The sequence below is a fragment of the Myodes glareolus genome, chromosome 3, assembly GCF_982192425.1.
Source record: "Myodes glareolus chromosome 3, mMyoGla1.1, whole genome shotgun sequence".
Classification (NCBI taxonomy): Eukaryota; Metazoa; Chordata; class Mammalia; order Rodentia; family Cricetidae; genus Myodes; species Myodes glareolus.
Window position 1 is genome coordinate 20962905 of NC_142028.1, and position 25793 is coordinate 20988697.

Here is a 25793-nt window from a genome sequence, read left to right on the forward strand (position 1 = left end):
GGTCAATACTAAATTTCTTGAGTTTTATCATTTTAGTATGATGTTAGAGTAGAAATAGTTTAGAAAATATTTATGGCCAGTTCAGTATTATTATTACCACCATCACTATTATTATGCTTCCTGAGACAGAGTGGGCTTCTTTTGTAGCCCATGATGGCCTGAAGCATACTATGTGACCCAGACTGCTTTCAAACTTATAAGTCTGAGCCCTGACATCCAGCTGGCCCCAAAGAATATTACTGTATCTAGGGGATTTCAACCTATCAACAAATTGATCAAACAGAAAGAGACAGATAGAGAAGAGGAGAAGAGGGAAGAGAGAGAGAGAGAGAGAGAGAGAGAGAGAGAGAGAGAGAGAGAGCAAAATTACAAACACTAAGCAACCAACTGATCAATAGAACCCTGAAACTGCATCCTAGTTCTTAATTGTGATATAAATGCAGTGGAATATTGAAATGGTTTATCATAGTGATGATGAGTTACTTGTGATATTTATCAGGGTTGTGCATTTGTTTTTGTGTAGCATTCAGGAAACAAAGGAGTGAATCCTTAGGGCTTGGAACAAAGGGCATCCATTCTCCAGACATAACTTCTGTGTTTAGTAGGAAGGAAGATGACTTGTGATGTGTAGTTAGATTTCAGCAGAGCATTCCTTTCATTTCCAACTCATTGCCATATTTGCTCAGCTGACTGAGCCTTGTCTTTAAAACATTTAGTCATTAAGCAGACACAAATCATCACAGGATATCAGCAAAGGTGATAAAATGTTTCACTTTTTACTTTACTTCATACTGTACACTGAATCGGGAAATCTATCCATTCTGTTTTTACAGATGCAAGGGTGTTTTGTACCACAGTCATCTTCATGTATTCCTCGAAAACTGAGACATGCACAGCCTCCATTTTCCTTTAATAATTTTAATTTCATCAAATCTCTATAAAGCAAAACATATAATGGGCAGTTATTAAAATATGACTCTTATATTGGTGTATTCATTGATTTTAAAAACGTTTATTGACATAAATATACAGAATATGGACTTAATTGTAAGTAATTTACTAAAGGTTCTTTTGTTTTCTCTAAACTCATTTAAAAAAATGTATTGGCAATAGACAAGAGTCCCAGGTAACCTCGGGTGCATGAGGGGGTGGGAGGGTTGTTGGAAGGGGAGAGAGTTAGAGAGAAGGGAGTAGGGGAGGAATGGGGAAAGCTCGGGGGAGTGGGATGGGGGCGGAGGGAGGAAGGATGGATATGGGGTCAGGGAAGAATATATCTCAACTAAGGGAGTCATTTTAGGGTTTACAAGAGACTTGATTATAAATGGGATCCCAGGTCCAAGGAGAGATCCCCGGATTGTTCTCTGGACAGAGGAGAGGGTGCCTGAACCACCTTGGCCCATAACCATACTGATAAATATTTTGTTTATCACCATAGAACCTTCATCTGGTGATGGATGGAGATAGAGACAGAGACCCACATTGAAACACTGGACTTAACTCCCTAGGTCCAAACGAGAAGCAGAAGGAAAGAGAACGTGAGCAAAGAAGGCAAGACCAGAGGGAACCTTCATCCGAGGATGGATGGCGATACAGACGGAGACCCACATTGGAGCACCAGACTGAGCCCCCCCAAGGTCCAAATTGATGGAGGAGGGTTATCTATCTATTGTGTTATTTTCATTGGTCAATAAAGAGACTGCCTTGGCCCCTTGATAGGACAGAAAATTAGGTAGGCGGAGTAAACAGAACAGAATGCTGGGAAGAGGGCTATGAGGCAGAAGCCATGGAGCTAGCCACCAGGTCAGACATGCTGAATCTTTTCCGGTAAGCCACCACCTCGTGGTGCTACACAGATTATTAGAAATGGGTTAATATCAAGATATGAGAGTTAGTCAGTAACCAACTCTCTAGAGATAATGGGCCAAGCAGTGCTGAAATGAATACAATTTGTGTGTTGTTATTTCTGGGACTAAGCTAGCCGTGCGGGAGCCGGGTGAGGCGAAAAGCAGGCCTGCCCGCAGCTCCGTACTATACCAAATGAGGAGCAGAAGGAGCAAGAACATGAAAAAGGAAATCAGGACCGTGAGGGGTGCGATCACCCACTGATACAAGGGGACTGATCTAATGAGAGTTCACCAAGGTCAGTTGGACTGGGACTGAACGAGGACGTGATCCAACCAGATTCTCTGAATGTGGCCGGATTCTCTGAATGTGGCTGGCCCGGAGTCTTTCAGAAAAGCCATTGACAATGACACTGGGACTTGTTTCCTCTGCATATACTGGATTTTTTGGGATCCAGTCTGTCTGGACACTCACCTTCCTGGACCTGAAGGGAGGGGGGAGGAACTTGAACTACCCACAGGGCAGGAAACCCTGACTGCTCTTAGGGATGGAGAGGGAGGAGGAGAGGGAGTGGGGGGAGTGGGAGGGTGTTGGGAGGGGGGCGGAAATGGAAACTTTTATAATTTAATAAACTTTGAAAAAAAATGTATTGGGCTGGTGACATGGCTCAGTGCATGGAAACCATTGCTACCAAACCAGACAACCTGAGTTCAGACCTCAGATACAACATAGTAGAAAAAAAAAAGTGAATCCTTCAACTACCTTATAACTACTGATGTGTTGTGACATGGGCACACACTTTTATACATTCATAAAACGAAATAAATATAATAAAAACAAGAATGGTCTCTTGATCACAATTCAACTCTTTATATTTTCCACTCTGTTAATTTTTCATCTTCAAGTAAATAAAATTTTAGCTACCACCAAAAGATAATTTCACAGTAAAGTTGATTTCTTATGATGCTTTTTGCAATAAAGACATTTTAAAAATAATAAAAAAAATAAATGTGGAACACAGGATAAGGTCCAATGCTTTTGGCAACACTGTGAGATTTAACAAGGCTAGGTTGATGAGAATCTGTGCAAAAGAATGTAAAACAGTGAATGAAATCCATACTGTATAGGCTGAGGTGTCAAAGGGATAAAGCTTCAACAAAAGTTCATCAGTTTTTGAGCCCTTGATTCAAGTTAGGTAAAAATAGAGTATTGAGATTTACCACAGTAACAGCAAAAGACATAAATTATGCTAGTTGGTATTTGGGGCATAGACAGAAAAGGTAAGATAAAAGAAATGAGTACACACATTAGTCAATCATGAGGTATGATTATGGGTACAATCAATTAAGCATGCGCTTTGAATGTCAGGAAAGAGGAAAAGACCCAGAAGACAGTAACTATTCAGAAGGTATACATGGTTCATCATGAGTTCTAAACTTTACTTCCATGGTGATTCCCACATGAACCTCTGTACAAGAAACACAAGTTAAATTCACACATGCTTTCTAGATCCATTAGAAACTGACCTTGTAGCAGGTGTCTAAACTAAAATGTGAAACTGCATTTTCACACTGGAGAAAATAACTGTGGTGGTGAAAGAAATCTTCTCACCACGAGGCTTTTAAGCTGAATCCTAAATTGTGGCCCAAGTTCTCATACCACCTTCAGTGGAGAGTTTGTAGCATAGTCAAGGTCTACAAAGATGTTTTAATCTGAATGCAGGTTTCCTCCCAGCTGCTGATACCTCACTCCAAATATTTCCACCTGCCCATTTCTGACTCTGTGCGGTGATGTAGACTATAAATGAATTCACTAACTCTGTAGCCAATCATGGTGAAAAACACCATCAATTGTAGTGCTTGGGAGGTAGATTTAGAAGGAGTGAGGCTAGCCTGTATAAAATGATTCTTAAAATATAAAAACCAAAACTAATAAAATCAAAATTAGTCTGTGTTCTTTGAATATATTATAACATCTTCTAAGAGTATCTGTCCGCTGGCCACCTCTGTGACAGCCTGCTTAAGAGTGTCCTTGGAGGAGAAGGGAATTTAATTTCCTGTATATTTGTAAATTAGCTGTCCGCTTTGGCAGAATCATGTTTAAATGGAAGTGAGCCAGACGTGCCATGTTCTCAGACACTGAATGAAATATTCTTGAGATAGTTACTATTGTGAATATCATGCTTCACATAGTTTCTGGGACTGTGGAAGAAGAAGCTCAGTAAATACAACAAAGAAAATGACATTACAAACAAAAGCCAGCAGAAACAGTACATTAAATCCTAGAATTTCAGACACTAGGGTTACCAACTAACACATGTGAAATGAGAATGAGTGCTATCTTTCCAGAGAAAAAGGACAATATAGGCAGAGTCACACCTTCCCCATAGTTCCAGCATCTGAGAGATGGAGACAAAAATATGAGGAGTCCAAGGCCAGCATGGGACAATTGAATTTCTATCTAAAAACAACAAAATCAATATAAATGAAATGATATCCAAGGCAATTAAAACATAATTAGCCCCTCCTTTGTTGCTGGGAGTGCAAACTTATACAGTCACTTTGGAAATCAACATGGTTGTTTCTCAGAAAACGGATAATCGACCTATATCAAGAGCCAGCTATGCTATTCTTGGGATTATACTCAATCCTACCCCAAAGGATGCTCCAGACCACCACAGATGGCCTTTTCAACTATGTTCATAGTGGCTTTATTTATAATAGCTGGAAACTGGAAACAACATAGACATCTATCACAAGAAGAATGGATAAAGAAATTTTGGTAAATTTACCCAATGAAGTAGTATGGAGCTGGTAAAAACAAGGACATCAGTAAACTTTCCACAAAGTAGATGGAACTTGAAAATATCATTCAGAGTGAGATAACACAATCCAGAAAGAAACATATGTACTGACATATAGATGAAGTTTAGCCATAAATGAAAGGATAACTGTACTTCAATACATAGACCATGAAGTTAAGTAACAAGGAGGGCTCAAAATCAGGTGGGTTGCACAGCAAATTTCACTGTGAATGGGATATAGAGTAGTCATTATGGGTGGATTGGGGTGTGTGGGCATGGGAACAGGAGCAATCAGGTTTGGGGAAGATGACAGAAGAAAGTACTGAGAAAGACAACTGGAGTGAGGGTCATTTGTGGTGTGAGTTAGAAACCTAGTGCAATGAAAGCTCCCAGAAATCAATGAGAGTGACCTTATTGATAATTCTAGCAATAGGGGATACAGAGTTTCAACAGGCTATTTCCTGTAACTAAGCAAGACATTTAGTGGAGGGATTGAGAGCCCATTCCTATCATGTAATGTCTGGCTTACAATTTGCATTGCCTGTAAGAGATATTGGCATAAAGGTGATACAGAAGAAATGGTTATGGACAATCAATGACTGGCTCAGTTTGAGACCCATGCCATGAGAGGGATCCCACCCCTAAAACTGCCTGAGGTTGGACAGCCCAGAGACCTAGGTTAGAGCTGAATATGATTGGCAAAAATGTCAATGAAATTATTCGGTTCGAATCCCACTTCTGACACCAGAGGGAAGTGGTGCAGTATTCTGTCAATCATATTTTAATAAAACACTGATTGGCCAGGCAGGAAGTACAGGTGGGTCAACCAGACAAGAAATAGAGGCAGGGCGATGAGAACAGGAGAAGGCAAGGAAGGAGGAAGCCCATTCCTCCATTCCTGCCCAGACCACAGAGAAGCGAGATGTAACCTGTCCCCCTGGACAAGGTACTGAGCCACATGTACAGACAAAAATTATGGGTTACCGTAAGATGTAAGAATTAGTTAATAAGAAGACTGAGCTAATGAACCAATCAGCTTATAACCTAATGTAGACTCTGTGTGATTTAATTGGGACTTGCCGGCTGTCGGGTATCAGACGGGACAGAAACCCCAACAAACCGGCCCTTATGTTACAGGTAGAAATGTGCAAAGACACACAGCCAAACCTTAGGAAAGCCTTGGGGTATCCTGTGGAAGAGGGGAAGAATGATTGTGAGCATCAGAGGCACCAAGTATACCATAAGAAAAAGCATGAGAAAACTCAACTGCACTGTGCTCATAGGGACTCACATAGACTGAACCAAAAAGCAGGAAGACTGCATGGGAGTGACGTAGGTCCTCTGCATATGTGCAACAGTTGTGTGGCTTGGTTTTCTTATGTGTTTTCTAACATTAAAAGCAGATTTTTTTTCTGACTCTGTTACTTGACTTTGGGACCTGAATGTTGTGGGACAATGGTCTGTACCCTGTCACATGTATTTTAATAAAACATTTATTGGTCAGTAGCAAGGCAGGAAGTATGGGTGGGGTGTCCAGACAGAAAGTAGAGGTGGTGCAATGAGAACAGGAGAATTCTGGTACGAGGAATAAAGGTAGTCTGCAGTCTTCATCCAGATTCAGTGGAAGCAAGATGAGAACACCTCATGGTAAATTTACCAAGTCATGTGGCTAACATAGGCAAGAATAATGGGTCAAATTAAGATGTAAAAATAAGTTAATAAGAACCCTGAGATAATAGGGCAACCAGTTTGTAATTAATTTAGTAGACCTCTGTGTATTTCTTTGGGATTGATCAGTTGCAGGCCCAGGTGAGACAGAAACCTTTGTCAACAAATGGTGTCAATGTAGACAACTAAATCCACTTAAAACCTGAGAGAATTTGGGAAGTAATTCTAGTAACAAAAGAACAAAGTTATTCATGGCTTCTTGGTAGCAGCATTTTCTCGGGTGGGCTCTGTTTGCTAGTTAGAAATGCTCCCTGACTCAGTTTTAGCTGCAAAAACTTGTAGGCCTTTTAAGAGGCCCCACCATGATACACTTAGATGGTATTGATGAATAGCCAACCACATGCTTTTTGGTGGTGGCAGGGACCTTGAAACTCCATAGAGTTGTAATAAACATGGCTCTGGTTGGTACTTCTTCCATGTGGCTAGACTCTCAGAAATCTAAGGAATGGGGTAGATCCAGCTATCAAATCCATGGCTTTAATCATAACCACATTGCTTAGCAAATTAGAGACTCATGTGGTCAGAAAAAGAGTGGTATACAGTAAAGATAGATTCAGAAGAAGAAAACCTCTAAATTGTTTACAGTGTTTTTAAAAATAAATGTAGGTTTGGAAGAGAAAGAAAAAGAATGAAGTCCTTAAAATAAAAAAGAGAAAGAAAGAGAGTAGTTGGGTGTGGTGGCACACACCTTTAATCTCATCACTTGGGAGGCAGAGGCAGGCAGATCTCTGTGAGTTTAATGACAGCCTAGTCTACAGGGTGAGTTCCAGGACAGTCAAAGATACACAGAGAAACCCTGTCCCAAAAAGCCAAAAATTCAAAATAAAAATAAAAGAAATAGAGTTTAAAATAAAGCCACATAAAGATTAAAAATACACAGGAAGTCTGGATACTGTATGTTATTGTGTTGTCTTTAAATTGTTTGATGGCTGAGGAAGGATCAAAGCCTGCTAAAAGATATTTGATTATAAATTCTGCTGGATTAATCCTTACATATATAGTTTGAAAATGCCTTGACTTCAAAATTTAAGTCAAAAAGTATGTTACTTTGGAGAAGAGGGTTTGCTTTTGTTTCTACAGAAAATGGGAGTCTGTGATTTCATTCTGGGCTAAGAAAAACCAGGTTTCATCAAGGAGGAACCCCCTGAAGAAACTCCAATAGGAGTAGATGGTCCAGATGATACAATATTTTATAGAACGTCTGTTGCAGTTTCCTCTGAGATCTGCATCAGAATAGTGTGCAGCTGGAAGTATCCTGGAAAGCTATGCCCACATTCCCAAAAAAACTGATTATGAATGTTTGCCTTTCTTTAAAATATTGGTTAAAAGTTGCTTTGCATAATGGTCAGTAGAAAAGCAAAACAATGGAGATTTGATTCAGAGTTCTTGGTTGTTTTTTAAATTTATTTAAGGGGAGGAACTACTGTGGGACAAAGGTCTGTAACCTGTCATTTGTATTTTAATAAAATGCTGATTGTTCAGTAGCCAGGTAGGAAGTACAGGTGGTGCAATCAGGCAGGAAGTAGAGGTTGCATGATGAGGACAGAAGAATTCTGGGAAAAGGACAGTCGCAGTCTGTAGTAGTCATCCAGATGCAGAGGAATTTATATGAGAACACCTCAGTGATAAAAGCATCAAGCCACTGGATAACACAGACAAGAATAATGGACCAATTTAAGATTTAAAAATTAGTTAATAAGAAGCCTGAGCTAATAGGTCAATCATTTTATAATTAATTTAGTAGACCTTTCTGCATTTCTTTTTGATTAAACGGCTGTGCGACCAGGTGGGACAGAAACTTCTGCCAACACCTGACAGACATTTCCTTTGGGCCAACAGCTCCCCACCAATTAAACAGAGACTTATTATCAATTATGACAGCTCAGCTGAATGCTTAGGATTGTTTCTAAGTAGCTTTTATAGCATAAGTCAATCCATTTACATTTTATGCTTGCCATGTGACTCATGACTCTACTTCTCATCCTGCATGTCTGTTCCATCTCTATTTGCTTGTAACTCCTTGTGTCATCTCCCTTCTTTTTACCAGTGTCCTCTGTACCTGGGAATTATGCCTAGCTGTTGGCCACTCAGCTTTTTATTAAACCAGTAATAGCGACACATCTTCACAGTGTACAAAAAGAGGGACCCTTTCCTCATACTGGGTTGCCTCATCCAGCTTCAATTAGAAAGGAGATGCCCACAGGAGGACTTTTCCTTTTAGAAGAGACAGGAGGAGTAGTAGTTTAGAGCATGGAAGAAAAAAGGAGGTAGGAGAGGGACTGAAAGGAGATGAGGGATGGAGGGAGAGAAGACTGGACTGGAAGAAAATAGGTAATTAATGAAAATTATTTTATTTATTTATTTTTGCTTTTTCAAGACAGGTTTCTCTGTGTAACAGCCCTGGCTACTAATTTGTTGACAAGTTTGATCTTGAACTCACAGAGATATGCTTATGTCTGACACCAAGTGCTGGGATTAAAGGCATGCACCACCACCACCTGGCAAAAAAAAATTTAAAATAGAAAAATAAAACAGTATTTTCTTCTTTTGCTTTTTGGATGGTCACATTGTAAGAATTTGATAATAAAGATTGTGTTTTTATACATACACATGCATAAATACACATACATAGATGATGATATATACATAAACATACAAATATATATACATACATACATCTATACATATATTTTCCAATGATATTTGAGGACAAACAGAATTCATAGGAGAGAAATTTCAATATTAGTATTTCTAAAACGATCAATGAGCATGAGGAATGGATAAATATGTGGAATGCAAATAGAGGGATGAATTCTGAAGATTAAAAGATAAAATGACAATAGCACTGGGGGGAAAAAGAGGAGAGGATAAAAGGTGTATTAAACAAAACAAGGATCTATAAAATACTTTATAGACCACCATTAGTTAATAAACTTGTGTTTGGCCAAAACAAACTCCCACTATTTTTAACGTAAGTGGTTTGTGTTTTTTGTTTGTTTTTGTATTTGTATTTAGACATCTTTTTTCTGATTGGGTTTTTTGTTTGATTTGATTGTCATTTTTGATTTATTTTTGGGAGAGCAAAGTAAAGAACTTGATTTTAGATGGGTAGGGAGGTGAGAAGCATGTGGGATGTGTTGGGGGTAAGGAAAGGTGATCAAAATATAGTCAATTAAAAAATGTAATTGAAAATGAAAATATAACTGTAAAAATAGTTAGAATCACAGAAAACATAAGTTATTAAGTGACAATCAAAATATAAAGCAGGGGACACACCCCGGGAAATTATTGGTCAGAGAGACCACAGAGGTCACCAAAACAGCACAGCATTGTGCCATTGCCCTTGGTTACCCACCCTAACTACATGAAAAGATCTGATTGCTGAATACAAGCCACACATTGTTGTTAGAACATAGAGAAATCAATTTCAAATCAATCAAGAAACATCTTCACTTGGGCTAGTTTTCAAAGGATGACAAGGTGCTGCTGGAGAAGAAAAGATATGAATGGTCTTACCCAGCACTGAATCCAGCATTCTATTATTCTGACTTTCTAGTCAAGATATTACCAGAGGTACCATTGTTATAGGATAACTGACTGCTTTTGATTGTAGTTGAGATTTTTACTTCATGAGGGATATAATGTTTGGTATTGCAATCCAAATCAAAATCCTATGATTGTAGAGGTCAAGGGCCCTAGGGTGGAACCTGATACATTTATTTTACTAAGTGGGCATGTAGATAACTGCTTTAAACCTAGGTCAAAGAAGCTTCTTTTGCAGCAGGCTGTAATCTGTACAGAGCCATGAAAGTAGTCAAAGTTCAGAAGAGAGGGGAAAATGTGTTTGGCAACATCTTCATCAACTTCCTCCCCCCCTCAAAACCATCCCAAGTCTCTGGGAATAACAGGGAAGAGAAAGTGGGAAAAAAATATGAGAGCCAGTTGATGGTCTGTACAATCCTGCCATCTGGACATGACAAGGCTTTCCCACTCACAAACTCACAGCAGCTGTGGTTATCTCTGTGAGACTTGAACAAGATCAAACTAGTTGAAATTCCAGCATAAATGAGGAAGGACCCTCCATCTCTTAATGAATCACTATCTTTAGGTGACAGCTGCTGGAAATGGTAGATACATTTCTTATTAAGGTTTTGGCCAGGTATCCTTGCTCAAGTGGATGGTCATTAAGCATATACGAGGGGAAAACTTTGGGTACAGTAATGGGAACTTGAGAGGACAAGTAGGGGATAGATATGGTCATATTTCATTCTGTACATCTATGAGATTTTTAAGAAAAATCATTTATTAAGAAAATCAATAAACAGTTTTCTACCAGGACAGAAATGAGCAAGCTCAGAGCATATAGACTAAATCACATTGAAATGTAGAGTATCTATCTATCTATCTATCTATCTATCTATCTATCTATCTATCTATCTATCTATCTATCTCTATCTATCTACACACACACAAACATGTTTCTATATTTGTAAATTAACAATTATATAAGCTAACTACAGAAACAAGTCATGAGTGTTTAAGACACTCACACTCATTGTAATTTTCATAAAGATCAAATCACTTCACATTATCTTAAGCTTTTGTTTTTTTGTGCCTTGTACATTTTACAACACACAGTCCTGAGCTGTGTTCAGTATTACATCACTGGTCATCAGCTCCTACAAACTTATATTCCCTGTCTAATACTTGCCCAGGTACTGCCTTATGCTTCTGTTTCTTACCCCTGAGCTTCATAGAAAATGTGAAAAGCCATGTGAAATGAGAGACAAACTTTTGCAAACAATCCTCCTAAGTCTGGCTTCAGTGTTAGAGGGTGATGGTTCTGAAAACTTACAATTTAGATGTGCCATTGTTAATCCATTGCCATTTGCTTTTGCTTATTTGATAAGATAATCCAATCCAAAAAGTGTTTGTAGTAAGATGGTACATTAGAAACTTCTGTAAGGAAAATAAAAACTTATCTTACAATAAAATTTATCTCTGTTTGATGAGAATAGAACAGCCATAATAGGTCCCAGCTATTCTGATGTCAGTTCTCTTCTGTCCTGTCCTCCAGTCCTTCAGTTCTTCCAAGTTCATATTTAAAGTGATTTCCCATCTTATACCAGAACTAATCGGTTACATAAGTTATTTAAAATGAAGCTTCAAGTGCCTAGAGATGCTACTTTCATGAAAAGATTTATGTGTGTGATTCTCAGAGAAAGACTGTGTAGCCAAGACTGGCCTTGAACTCACAGTCTCCCTGCTTCAATCACTAAATGCGCATTGGATATCCAGCTCCTTAAGTAAGTTTGATGGTTCATGAAAATATACAAATTCATATTTCAGAGAACTTTGGAGGCATGTGAGAAGCATTCATCTTAAGTGAACCCCAACTTCAAACCAAATTCATTAAGATGAAAAATACCATGAAAAGATGTGCATTATCCTCCATGTTCTAGTGAGAAAGCCATGCTATTATTCAGAACTGAAAGTGACAGAACTGGAGGAAGTGGGAGGTATGTGGAAGATATTGGTGTGTCTTACATGTGACATATGTGGCCATGATGGCTAATAAAACTATTGAATATATTTTAGGGTATGATTTTAAATTTATCTATGTTTCATGTATCAAATGGAAAATTATATCATGACTTCACATAAAAATTTATTTTACGCTGTAATTATTCAGCATGTATTACACTGGTAGAGTATTATTCATCAAGTTCTAAATGAAAAAGATTTCAAGCTGACCTTTCAATCATTTCTCTAGAAAAAGACTCTTTATGTATTTGTGGAGATTTCTTTCTTTGTTGGTTTCTTGATTTTTTTTTGTATTTTTGAGACATGTTTTCACTGTAGTTTTGAATCCTGTCCTGGAACAGCCTCTTGTAGATCAGGCTGGCTTTGAACTCATAGAAATCTGCCTGCCTCTGCCTCCCGAGTACTAGGATCAAAGACATGAGCCACCACCACCCAAATTTGTAAAGATTTCTATAGTGAAAGTGTATAATGTAATGTCAGTATCTTGACCACTTGTTTTCCTGTAATAGTCATTTCTAAATATAGATAATATTTTGTGAAACATTAGAATATCATGAGGTAAATATTAAGGACAGATTCAGTGAAAATCAGCATGGTTATAGCCCAAAAAATTATTTAATTCCATGGTTCTCATATAATCTCCATTTTGCAGATTGCCTCGTTAGTCAGTAACATTCACCACTGCAATTCAATTACTCATCTTAGGCAGTCTCACTTCTGGATTTCAAAGAACAAACCCAAGACAGTTACTTTTCCAGGTGTAGCTGGCACTGTATGGAGACACATAACTGTCAGTCACAGAACGTGCTGTAATAAAATAATAGAATAATAACTTCATCAGGGAAAACATGCTTCTCAGAGTGACTCTCTTGCCGACTCATGAGAAACTAGGGAGTTTGCAAAGACAACTGACTCTTTAGTAAAGCCTCCTCATAACAGACCCTGTGTCCTGACAACTAGCTCAGGAGCAGGAGGAGTATCCTGAGAGACTCTTAATACAGTGTTTGCTCTTATCACAGGCAACCATATCTAATCTTTGAAGGTCTGTCTTTCAATAAACTTGCCTCACTCTCCAAGATTTAGAGACAGCGTCTAAGAGAATAAATGGGCATGTTAAGAGTCTACAGTACCAGTTCATCACCATCATCTATCTTCAAAAGGGATAAGCTGCAGTCCTGGCAGGTCAGCTTACAGTCATTCCAGCGTTTACTGTCCATGATGAAATAATAACATTTTATACCACAGCAGAACAAGTGTGTTTCAGTACATTTGCCTACAACAGAAAAAGAATTGTGAAATTCTTAATATCAGGTTTTCTATTATTAGAACAATATCTTTATCACACATCTATAACTGAGTAAAATCTTACAGCTCTATGAAATTGAGATTCTAGAATGCTGAGTGACCCCTCTACACACATGCTCTTTGCAGCACTGTTTAAAATAGAAATGTGAATATAATTTATGTGTTAATTAAGGATGAATCAATAGAAAAAAATGTAGCATGTACACACAAAGAAATACTATCCAGCCTTGAAAGGGAAGTAAATCCAGCGGGGCATGGCTTATGCCCATAAACCCATCTCTACATAGGCTGAGGCAGGAAGTTCACCTCCAGTTTGAAGTCAGCCTTGGTTAAACAGTGAATTCCAGGCCATTCTTGACTATACAGTATATTCCAATTCAGCGTTGGTTGTACAAGAAAACCATTTCTAACACCTAGCACCTCACAACACCTATGAGGCTCCCAGGTGACACCTGACTACTGCTCACTTAGCATCAGGACACAGCATCTGTTGTGAGAAGATCTATAAATGAAACAGCAGAATCTTTGCAATATCCTCCCTTTCTCAGAAGTCTACAAGAAAGTCAGAGAAGCGTGGATGAATTTGAAGATAGAATGCAAAGTGAAACAAACTGGGGCCAGAACGATGCTTTTTGATTCCACTCAGATGAGGTTTCTAACACAGTTCAGCTCTAAGAAGCAGAGGGTTATAAGATCCCAGGGGCCACAGGGATGAGAAATGAGTACTTAGTGCTCTGAGGCAGTTACATGTAGGATACAATGGAGATCTGCAGCAATGCACTGTGCCCACAGTGGCCCACCTGCTATTGTGCACGTACAGCTTTGATGTGATGTATGTTAGATGCTTTTACCTTAATAGAAATAAGAGACATATAAGGAAGCTTTTGATGATGATCTTATGTTCTCCTGCCTTCAATGGTACACTCACATGCCCAAAGTGTCAAATTAGAATATAATAAAATATGTGTGGTTTCTATAGCTACATTTCAATGCAACTTATTTTTTGCTCTGGTGATGTGGATACCCTTTATCTATTTATAAACCTTTATATCCAACTCCTGATTTTCTGTGCAGAGGTAACATCACTGTATAGTTCAGACTGCCTTAGAATTTACTGGACACAAAGACACTCCTCAAATTTGCAATCATCCTTTGTCTGTGTTCTAATCACAAGCATTGCAGAATCATGCTATCACTTAGAGGAGATAGTTATTTTATCTATATCCTCTAAGATAGAGTCGGGAGGACTTAATGTCGAGTCTGGGATGCCTTAATAATTATTTTTGGAGCCTTATTATTTTCTGTCACATATTTTAAATTTACCAGTATTAAAGATATTATTAGTTCTTGAATATCGAAGATTGTCAACCTTGCTATCAAACACTTGAGATCATATGCAAGAGTTTTTTGTGAACTCTAAATTCTGAACAAATAGTTAAAAATTAATGGTAAACTATGTCAGTTATTATTAACCAGTCACAATGCAAGGAATGATTCCTTGTTACATTAGATATTTTCATTTTTGAGTCACTGATAGAAATTCATCAGTGTGCACACCATGGTGAAGCTCTCATGTGCACTGCAGGGAGGACACTCTGGTCACAAATAGGACATCTTTCTGATACCAAAGGAGAAGGAAAACAAACATACAAGCAATTATTTTTATAACTGTTTCCACGTAAATGTTCTTAGTCCATTTCAGCTTAGGAATTTGGACAACACTATCTTACTGGAAACTCCCACATTCTGTTAACAATGAAAGGGGGACCCAGATTTGCTCACAGATGAAAACTACCTGTGCTGTTTGAGCTTCCTTTCCTGAGTGCAGGAGACAGAACAATTACTGAGTTCTAGAAAATGTAAGATGCTTCTAATTTAGACAGGGATTTCTGGAGTTCCGGGCCCCTACAGGATATAAGGAAACCCAAACATTAACCCACAAATCACCAGGATTATAACCTGATAACTGGACTTCAAATCTTCTGGAGAAGAATCAATACAGAATAATCCAATTCCTTGTTCAAGATCCCCTCCTTACTTGTGTTCTTTCCGTAATCTAAAACAGCCTTAGTTTTCCCACAGCATCTCTTCTGTTCCTTTTCGTATTTGCAGTCTTCATGCTCTGGTGACTCATTTGTCAGTGTTTTATTAAAGGAGTTGATATTTTGTCTAATGCTTTGAGTGAGGTTGTTTCGATCATATTTTTCTTGACTACACTGAAAAACTAAAATTAAAAAAGATATAACAAAAAATAAAAAAGATATAACACAAAAATGTTTATAAGTACTAAATAGTGAAATTAAAGATATAAGAAAAGGCCTCATGTTGCTAACATATGTCTTTATTTCAATTTCTCTGTTGACATTTTAAAAAATGACATCTCAATTGACTCACTAAAGAGACAGATACATCAATTTCTATCAGAAACTTCAGTATAAAGTAAATGATGAAGAATTAAATTATGGTGGAAGCATATTTCCCTCCAATCCCTTCAATTTTTTCTCCGCATAAAACTTACAAAAAGATCTGACTTATGAATTCAGTCAACCTTTAACATATCCTGAAAATGTGAATTAAGAAACATACAGATATGGCACAATTCTCAAAGCACCAGATGGAAAATATAATATCCTTGTATGCAGTTATATTTTAGCACAGTCTGGGAGTTATTTTCTCCAAATTGTGAAGGAATTCAATAGGGCTGATGTTTTAACATCTCTGTGCTCTTCAAGTCTTTTTACATAATCATGTCTTCAATACAGACTGAGGAAAAAATGAAAGAACACCATCATTAAAACCTCTTGTGTGAGGTAACCCAGACCCAGAAATACAAACATGAGGTATAATATTCACTTAAAAGTGAACATTAGCTGTAAAATACAGGAGAACCATGCTATAGTCCACAGATGCAGAGAGAATAGGTAACAAGGAGGGTTCATGTGAGGGATGCCTGGATCTCCCTGGGAAGAGGGGAAAAGAAGAGATTTTATAAGTGGACTGAGGACAGGTAGGGATGGAGGGAGAAAGTTCTTAAAGAGAAGAATGAATGGTGGTGAGATTTCTGGGTCAGGTAGAGACCTGGACAAGGGAATTTTCTATTAATCTACAAGGATAACCCCAGCTAAGACTTCTGGCAATGCAGATATGTAGCCTGAAATGACCATGTCCTGTGATCAGGTAAAACATCCAGTGAAAGGACTGAGATGACAACTCAACCACATAACCTTTGAGTATAGTCAGTTCTGCCAAGGAGATGACCATGGATAAGGGTAGCCTAGAAATTGGGGGCATGGCCAACCTATAACTGCTCTACCCTAATATCCAAGCCATAAGAATAAGCCTGTCCCTGACACTACAGTACCTACTTACTGGAGCACCCGGACCCCAGAGACCTAGGATAGAACTATTGGAAATATTATAATGTACTTTATATATGACATCCAAATGGAATGATGACTACTAATATGAATTTGAATATAACTATGTTTTCTGTATCAATTAGAAAAGTATATAATTACATGATATGGAAGTACATCTTATTCTGTAATTGTTCAAACATGTGAATAAATTTCTGTTTAATTATGAATCGTATTCTAAATGATAAAGGCTTCAAGCTGATTCTGCAATCATTGTTCTAGAAATTGCCCTCAATGTATTGAAATAGATTTTTTTCATAATAAATGTAAACAGACAATGTCAGGACCTTGACCATTTGATTTCTTTTAAATACTCATTTCCAAAGATAGATAACATTTTTTGAAAGACATGAATATTATGAAGCTAATATTATGGACCAATTCAGTTACAATTGCCATGGGGCTAACTGGTAAAAACCTCTTATTCTGTGGTTCTAATATAATTTCCATTTTGTAAATGGGCACAGAAGTCAGCTAGTTTCTCTATTGTCATCCAACTGCTCGTTTCAGGCAGTGTCACTTCTGGATTTCAAGGAGTAAGCCCTACGCTCCAGCAAGTGTAGTTGGTACTTTATGGAAATAAATAAATGTCAGTTGCTGGATATTCTATACTAAAGGGTTAAAGTTTTTCAGGGAAAACTTGCTTCTCTGAGGGAGCCTCTTGCAGATTTGTGAGAATGGGAGGAGATTGCAAAAATCACAATTGTCTCTTAAGTATCAAGTCTTTTTGTAAATGACCATGTGTCCTGACCTAGCCAGGAAGAGGAATTAATTTCCTTGGAGACTCTTACTGGGCTGTTTTGCTCACATAATAGGCAAACCATATAGAACCCTTGAAGGTCTTACTTTCAAAAAAATACCTGCACTCAGTATCTCACTATCCAAAGGTCACAACAGAGTCTAGGATAATAAGTGACAAGTAAGAGTCTATGGTACAAACTCATCCTCATCATCTGTCTTCAAAAGAGACAAGCTGCAGTCCTGGCAGGTCTGTTTACATATACTTCAGTGTTTATTGTCCATGATGAAATAACATTTTATGCCACAGGAGAACCAGTGTCCTTCAACATCTTTGTCTACAACAGAGAAGTTGAATAGTTAAACTTCGTATTCTCTGGTATTCTGTTATTAGAACAATGTATTTATTAAAGGTATGTAATTAAGCAAAACTCACAGCTCTCAGAAATTGAGATTCTAGAAGTCTGAGAGACCCCATACATACTCATGCTATATATAACAATATTTATAATAGCAATGTGAGGAAAACTTAAGCATCTATTATAGATGAAACAATAGAAAAATCATAGCACATACACACAAAAGAATACTATATATCATTTAAAGAGGAGTAAAATGGCCAGGCATGGTAATTTGTGCTTATAAGTCTAAAAATCTATAGGCTGCAGCAGGAGGATCACCACCAATTTGAGGCCATTCTTGACTAATAAGTGAATTCTAGGCCAACCTTGCCTATACTGTGAGTTAGAAGGGAGCCTAGACTATGGAATTAAATCATTTCTCATATCTAATGCCCCCAAAGAGAAATCCCGACCTAAGTGACTAACTGTTCAGTAATAGTCTCCCAAGAGACTCCTGTCTGCTACTCAGTTAGTGTCAGGACAAGTGTCTGTCATGAGCATCTAAATTACTAAAGAGACAACAGTGTCCTTGCATTATCCTCCCTTTCTTAGAAGTCTACAAGAAATTCTGTCACGGAAGCCTGTATGGATTTGAGAATGCAAAGTGAAATATTCCTGGCCCACGACCATACTTTATAATTCCACTCAGATGAGCTTCAGTGCCCAGGTTCAAGAAGGAGAAGCTTTTAGGATCACAGGGTCTTCGGGAGTGGGAAATGAACATTTGCTGCTCTGAGGCCATTACATGTAGGACACAGTGCTAGATCTGCACTAATGAACAGAGCCCACAGTAGTTCACAAGTGCACTACTCAGTGACTGTGCACTCAGAGTTGTGCTGAGGTCTATTTTAAATGCTCTTAACTTAAGACAAGTAAGAGACACACGAAGAAACTTTTGAAGATGATGGTATTTTCTGGTGATTGTGGAGATGCCTTCAAGGGTCCACCCATTCCCCAAGCATGTCAAGTTAAATCCATTAAAGTGCTCGAAGTTGGAATAGCAATAACAATTCAACATGATTGTTTTGTGAAGTGTTGGAGTTGGCCTTGTTCTATCAACAAACTTTGTCTCTGACCTTTGTTCTCTGGAGTTTTATCACTGTGTAGCTCAGGCTTCCTTGGAATTTGCTGGGCTGCCCAGACTGTCTTCAAATATAAAATACCCCTGCCTTGCCCTTCTAATCGAAAGCATTAAAATTGGTTCTATAATGAGAAGTGATATTTATTTTATTCTAAAATCATAACATAAAACATATTTTATTAGATTTGAATGCTACAAATTTTTTTGGTGCTTTTATTCTTTCACATATTTTAATACACCAGCTTAAAGATATTATTTGTCCTTGTATAATGAGGATCTGTCCTCCTACTATGGGTAGAGACCATGTGCAAAAGCTGATCAAATGTTAAGAATAATTGATAAGCAGTCAATGAAAGAAAACCAGTCATTATGGAAGGCTAGGAAGGTCTTTCACAACACATAACATTTTAATCTTTTTCCTATTACTAATGGGATTACTAGCAGACGTACATGAATGTGGGCACCATTGTAAAGCTCCCACATGCTTGCAGTAAGTATAGCTCGGTCACATACTGGCAACATATTTGATACTAACTAATGAGGAAACACAAGCACACTTACACACTTCTACTTATTATTGTAATAATTCAAATACCTTATTCTATTTCATGCTAAATACTTGGAAAATACCTTATTCTATTTCATACTAAATATCTGGAAAATACACTCTTTTGAAGAACTGAAAAATTCCATGTTCTTCAAGGACAATGTTGGAGACTTGGATTTACTCTTAAACCAAAGCATTAATTTTTAGGAGTGCTAATTTGTGAATCTATCTCCTGAATGCAGTAGAAGAAAGAAAAGTCACTGGGTTCTAGAAACTGTAAGATTGTCCTAATACAAACAGGAATTTCCTGAATTTCAGGCCCCTGCATGAAATAATGAAGCCCAACCATTAAGCCACAGATCAGCCTCACATATGCTAACTGGGCTTCAAAGCTTCTGGAGAAGAAACAATACAGAATAATGCAGTTCCTTATTCAAGATCCCCTCATTACCTGTGTGCCCTATGCAAGCTAAAAACAAACAAATAATCAAAAAACAACCTTATCTTCTCTCTAGGTTTATTTCTCAGCATTTTTTTTTCTTGAAGTATCTGTCCTTTTCCATGGTGTGATACATGAGATTGAGGTTGCTTTTAGAGTTTTTTGCAGTTCATGTTTTTCTTCACTATACTGAAAAACTAAACTTAGTAGTAGGTATAATACAAAAAATGCTTGTAATGAGTAAATATTGAAATTTAAGGTTAGGGAAAATCTTCAAGTTGACAGGAAATATATATCATTACTTTAAATGCTATTTTGACACTTAAAAAGCAATGATTCATTTAACCCACTATAAGAATAGAAACACGAACTTGTCACAACTGGCAGCTTCAGTGTAAAGTAGATGAAATAGTTAAAAAATATTACTATGTAAGCACGTTATGTTCTGATTACTTCAATTTTTTTGTAGTCAAAAACTTACAAATAAATATTTAAGTAAAATAGTCAGAGAATGATACAGGTTGAAAATTTGAACTAAGAGACATGAAGTAACACCACCCTTATCGTTAGAGCAGATGGAGTACTCACAGGAGAAGAGACAATAATATGAAGATTTCCAGCTTTGTTGGAGCTTAGCCCATCAGTGGTTTACTCTAAGCATGTGAGGACATCAAACAAAAGATAAATCTGAAGTTCTAGAACTTCTTACTTCTGTGTACAGATTCCATCTTTTCACTTAACCATGTCATTGATATAAGTGTGTGAAAGAAATCTATAAAACAACGTAATTTATTTTGTACTGCTACTTTTTACGGGCGGTCTATGTAAGATTCATAATCACCAGTGCTCAGAAAGCAGAATATCAGCAACACATGTATTATCACAGGGTATATATTATGAGTAAGACAGAATAGCTCCAAGGCAACCCCAGAGTCACTGTGTTGCCCAAGGTTTCTGGAGTCCAAGGGAAAACAAAATAACTTACAAATTCTGGGCCACCTGGAATGTCACCTGATGACAGACAAAATAATGGACAAAGTATGATTTCTGTGGCAAAATTAGTGTCTATTGGCATTACCTAGGAAAATGATGTATGTGAATTACTCACTGTATGTCAGCCACACTGCGATTGCCGTCATCAGAAGTAAGCAAAGGATCCCCAGAGCCACTGCAATGAGATGTAAGGAGATTGTAAGAGATATAACTCTAAAGACATCAAAACTGGTAACAGAATCATCACCAGGACCATCCCATGGTTCACCACTCGTCATAACCTGGAGCTTCATATGACAAAGGGATGACAAACTCTAATGTTTTAAGCACAATTCCAGAATACAAACTAACTCCTACACCTACTGTTCAGGGAAGAGCTCACAAGAGAGGACTAAAGATTGTGAAATACAGAGACTGAAGACAGGGAAGCTACATTCAGCAGTCTCAAAAATAGCATAATCTAAGCAAGACTAGCCCAACCACAACACCAGAGAACATGCCAATAAGGACAGGGGAAATCTCCACAAGACCCTAGGTAATCGATAACAGGTGAGAGAGAAAATAAATCTCTTCTAGAAAGGAGGCCATAATTGGATATCTAATACCAAGTGGTCAGCTCTAAAATACGTGCATGCGAACAGCAATAAATGGAATGTCAGATTGAATATATAAACACATGTAAACATATTACTAATAATTAAAGTGAATGGAAACAATAAAGTCAATACACCAAAGTAGGAGCATTATGAAGAACTGGAAGGGTAACAGAGAAAGGGGAACAGGATATAAAAACAATGGATAAAGATGATCAGTAAATTATATTTACTTGTATACACAAATAATAATGAAACCCTTTATTTTATATAATTAATACATTCTAATGAGCTGTAAAAAGTTTAAGTTTTCAATTTCTAGGTAGCAGACAACTATTCTGCTTATACCCTATGTATACACACAGTTCCCGAGGAGTTTAGATAAGTCTCGTCCATTCAGCCTTGAACTCTCAGTCTTCCCCCCTCAGTCTCACAGGAAACTGGAATGACAGGCTTGAACACAGTTTGTTCATCTTACAAAGCACTGAAAGCATAAGCAAGATGCAGGTAGAAAAGTCAAAACTGTAATTAGAACACTAAGATATCACATGAAGAGGAAGGAAAGATCAATCTTAAGAAACTTGTAGAAGCTGGTAGCCAGTCTAAAAATTCTGAACTCTATAAGTTTCCATAAATGGGATCTACTGAAACTGGGAAGCTTCTGTAAAGCAAAGGACACTGTCAGTAGGACAAAAAGGCTGCCTTCCGACTGGGAGAAGATCTTCACCAACCCCTCATCAGACAAAGGTCTGATCTCCAGAATATACAAAGAACTCAAGAAACTAGACACTAAAACTCTAATTAACCCAATTAAAAAATGGGGTACTGATCTGAACAGAGAATTCACAACAGATGAACTTCGAATGGCCAGAAGACATTTAAGGTCATGCTCAACCTCCTTAGCGATCAGGGAAATGCAAATCAAAACCACTTTGAGATACCATCTTACACCTGTCAGAATAGCTAAAGTTAAAAACACCAATGATAGCCTATGCTGGAGAGGATGTGGAATGAGGGGAACACTCATCCATTGTTGGTGGGAATGCAAACTTGTGCAGCCACTTTGGAAATCAGTGTGGCGGTTTCTCAGGAAACTGGGAGTCAACCTCCCTCAGGACCCAGCAATTCCTCTCTTGGGAATATACCCTAGAGATTCCCAAACATACTACAAAAGCGTTTGTTCAACTATGTTCATAGCAGCACTATTTGTAATAGCCAGAACCTGGAAACAGCCTAGGTGCTCCTCAATAGAAGAATGGTTAAAAAAGGTGTGGAACATATACACATTAGAGTTTTACTCAGCGGTAAAAAACAATGACATCTTGAATTTTGCATGCAAATGGATGGACATAGAAAACGCTTTACTGAGTGAGGTAAGCCAGACCCAAAAAGAGGAACACGGTATGTATTCACTCATAAGTGGATTCTAACCATAATTTAAGGTCTTCGAGCCTATTATTCGTGATCCTAGAGAAGCTAAATAAGAAGACGAACCTGATGAAGATTATTTAGCTATCCGCCAGGAGGTAGGAAATAGTCAAGAGTCCCAGGTAACCTTGGGTGCATGGGGGGGTGGGAGGGTTGTTGGAAGGGGAGAGGGTTAGAGAGAAGGGAGTAGGGGAGGAATGGAGAAAGCTCGGCTGACCGAGATGGGGGGAAGGGAGGAAGGATGAATGTGGGATCAGGGAAGAATATATTTCAACTAAGGGAGTCATTTTAGAGTTTACAGGAAACTTTATTATATATGGGATCCCAGGTCCAAGGAGAGATCCCCAGATTGTTCTCTGGACAGAGGAGGGGGTGCCTGAACCGGCCTTGGCCCATGACCATACTGATGAATATTTTGCTTATCACCATAGATCCTTCATCTGGCGTTGGATGGCGATACAGATGGAGGCCCGCGTTGGAGCACCGAACTGAGCCCCCCAAGATCCAAATGAGGAGCAGAAGGAGGAAGAAAATGACGAAGGACTGCGAGGGATACTATCACCCACTGATACAAGGGGTCGGATCTAATGAGAGTTTACCAAGGCCAGATGGACCGTGACTGAACGAGCATGTGATCCAACCAGATTCTCTGAATGTGGCCGGATTTTCTGAATGTGGCTGGCCTGCAGTCTTTCTGAGAAGCCATTGACAATGACACTGGGACTGGTTTCCTCTGCATATACTGGATTTTTGGGATCCAGTCTGTTTGGATGCTCACCTTCCTGAACCTGGAGGGAGGGGGGAGGAACTTGGACTTCCCACAGGGCAGGAGACCCTGACTGCCCATGGGGACAAAGAGGGAGGAGGAGAGGGAGGGGGTGAGTGGGAGGGCGTTGGGAGGAGGGGCGTAAATGGAAACTTTTTATAATTTAATAAAATTACTTTCAAAAAAAATCTTTTAAGTCAGCTCTTTTCCTGTCTATAAATTATGTTTTTCTCGGAAAATAAGATAATTTTCCTTGTGACTTAAGGTCTTGGGTTCTAGGGCCCCGCATTTTATTATCACCACACTAACAAAGCAGAAGTTTTCAGTTTAGACACTGAACGAGACAATATTTAAAGGACAAGGGGATGAGAGTAATGACTTTAGACTTCCCTTCTGATCTGACTGTTGATCCTGATGATTGGCATTAGAATATCTGTTTTAGAAAGAGATATGCTTTTAACACATACTTTTCTTTCCTTTTTCTGTATTTTTTTGTGTTTGTTTATTTTCTTTTGTTTTATATTTTCAAGACTGGGTTTCTCTATTGCTTTGGAGCCTGTCCTGGAACAAGAGCTTGTAGCCCAGGCTGGCACAGAGATCTGCCTACCTCTGTCTCCTGAGGTCTGAGACTAAAGGTGTGCACCACCACTGCCCAGCTATACTTTTCATTTATTTAAGATTTTATTTCTTTAGAAAATTTGGTGTTTCCTCAGAATGTAGTTCATTTCTAAAGACCTCATATTTTAAATCATAATTTAATAAAATTAGCTAAAAGCTGATGGTTTCTCAAATTTATAAAAATGTATTTGAGGCAGGCTAGGTGGTTCACAACTGTAATCCCATAATTTCGAGGCTGATTTGGTATCATCAAGGATTATGGGCCACCCTTTGTCACATAGCACAGGAAAGATTGGTCCTGGCTACTTGAGACACTGACACTAAAAACAAAACAAAAACAAACAAACAACAACAAAAAAACCCCGACCAAACAAACAAGAATAACACAAGGCAAATAAATTATTGATTTTTTTCAGTCTCAAATTTTACTTTTTAAATAAACGCATCTAAGTCTTCACCTCTTCCTGCATTGATCTCCTATTACCACTTGACAATCAGCAGTAAGGTTAGGACCGTTTTCAATGTCTGGTCTGTACAGTGCCCAGGAGGAGAGCACTCACCTTTGCGGCCAAACTCTCTGGGACCTTGAGTTTCAAACTGACTTGCTGGACTCTGTGACTCTGAAGAAGACTCAAAAACTGTTGAGTTTGAATATATCACTTGCTGATTCCTCATCTTGGACAGAAGCAAGAAGGCTTAAATTAAAATATAGTCTTGTGATGACGTCTGGGCAAAGAAAAAATTAAAATGTCCAAGTTTAAAACATTCCAGAATTTTATGCTGGGGTAGGTTGGAAGATTATTAATTCCTTTAAAGATCTGAACACTGTAAAGAGTGTGGAAGGTGTCTGACTTCCAAAACATATGATAATTAATAAAAAAATTATTAAATCATAAGTACTTATGATTTATCTTGCCTCTTCCATTAAACAGCATTTGAAGGTACAATGAAACAAACAGGTAATATTAAAAATTTTTGATGATCTCAATTCATTTCAATATCTAACACATTTTCATTGATGAAATTTTCTAAACTCATTTACAATTTCATTAAATTTCTAAAAATGAAATCTTTCCTAATATAAAATTCTATGAAGCGTAGAAGAACGTATATAAACCACTTGAACTAATCACCAAGTCATTAATTCTACTGATCACTCTATATCACACACAACAAAAATCATAGCACAATAAAAAAATTCTTCTCTTGAAGCTAAATTCCAACGTTCACAGTCAGAACTAATACAGTCCTAGTATGACCGACTGTCTTTCCTATCTCTGTTACTGTCATGCTGTCCATTTGTAACTGAATGGTATTTCTATAGAATAAGTATGATCCTGTGTAGAGATATCTGAAGGAATCAAAATAGTTGTTACCTATACTCCATCCAGGTGGTGATGCAGGTGGAGGAAACTGAGGATGAAGAACAAGTCGTTCTTTCCAGTCCTGATTCCTCTCAGAAGCTCCAAATGAAACACAGAAGAGAGTTCATTCTGTAAGATACTCCAGACTGTAATGTTCTGCCCCTCCTCTCGACCAAAGTGAAAAGAG

The 25793-nt window shown here is 38.0% G+C and overlaps 1 protein-coding gene across 1 annotated transcript; it reads right to left on the bottom strand.

Annotated features, from left to right (window-relative positions):
* Nucleotides 1-760: 760 nt before the first annotated feature.
* Nucleotides 761-25793, bottom strand: LOC125399106 (killer cell lectin-like receptor 2). The gene is made up of 7 exons (XM_087904074.1): nucleotides 25619-25793; nucleotides 24803-24968; nucleotides 20953-21012; nucleotides 15261-15446; nucleotides 13048-13190; nucleotides 11229-11332; nucleotides 761-935 (listed from the first exon to the last, which is right to left on the bottom strand). Exons 2-7 carry the CDS (start codon nucleotides 24915-24917, stop codon nucleotides 782-784), a joined length of 762 nt encoding a protein of 253 aa, XP_087760200.1. The 5' UTR covers nucleotides 24918-24968; nucleotides 25619-25793; the 3' UTR covers nucleotides 761-781.

Excerpts from the sequence above, each read along its gene's own strand:
- LOC125399106 (XM_087904074.1), bottom strand. The coding sequence starts at position 24,917 with ATGAGGAATCAGCAAGTGATATATTCAAACTCAACAGTTTTTGAGTCT. Across the intron at positions 21,013-24,802 it reads CAGAGAGTTTGGCCGCAAAG|TGGCTCTGGGGATCCTTTGC; the intron begins GTGAGTGCTCTC and ends ATCTCATTGCAG. Across the intron at positions 11,333-13,047 it reads TAGATGATGGTGATGAACTG|AAGTTTCTAATGTACCATCT; the intron begins GTACTGTAGACT and ends TTTTCCTTACAG.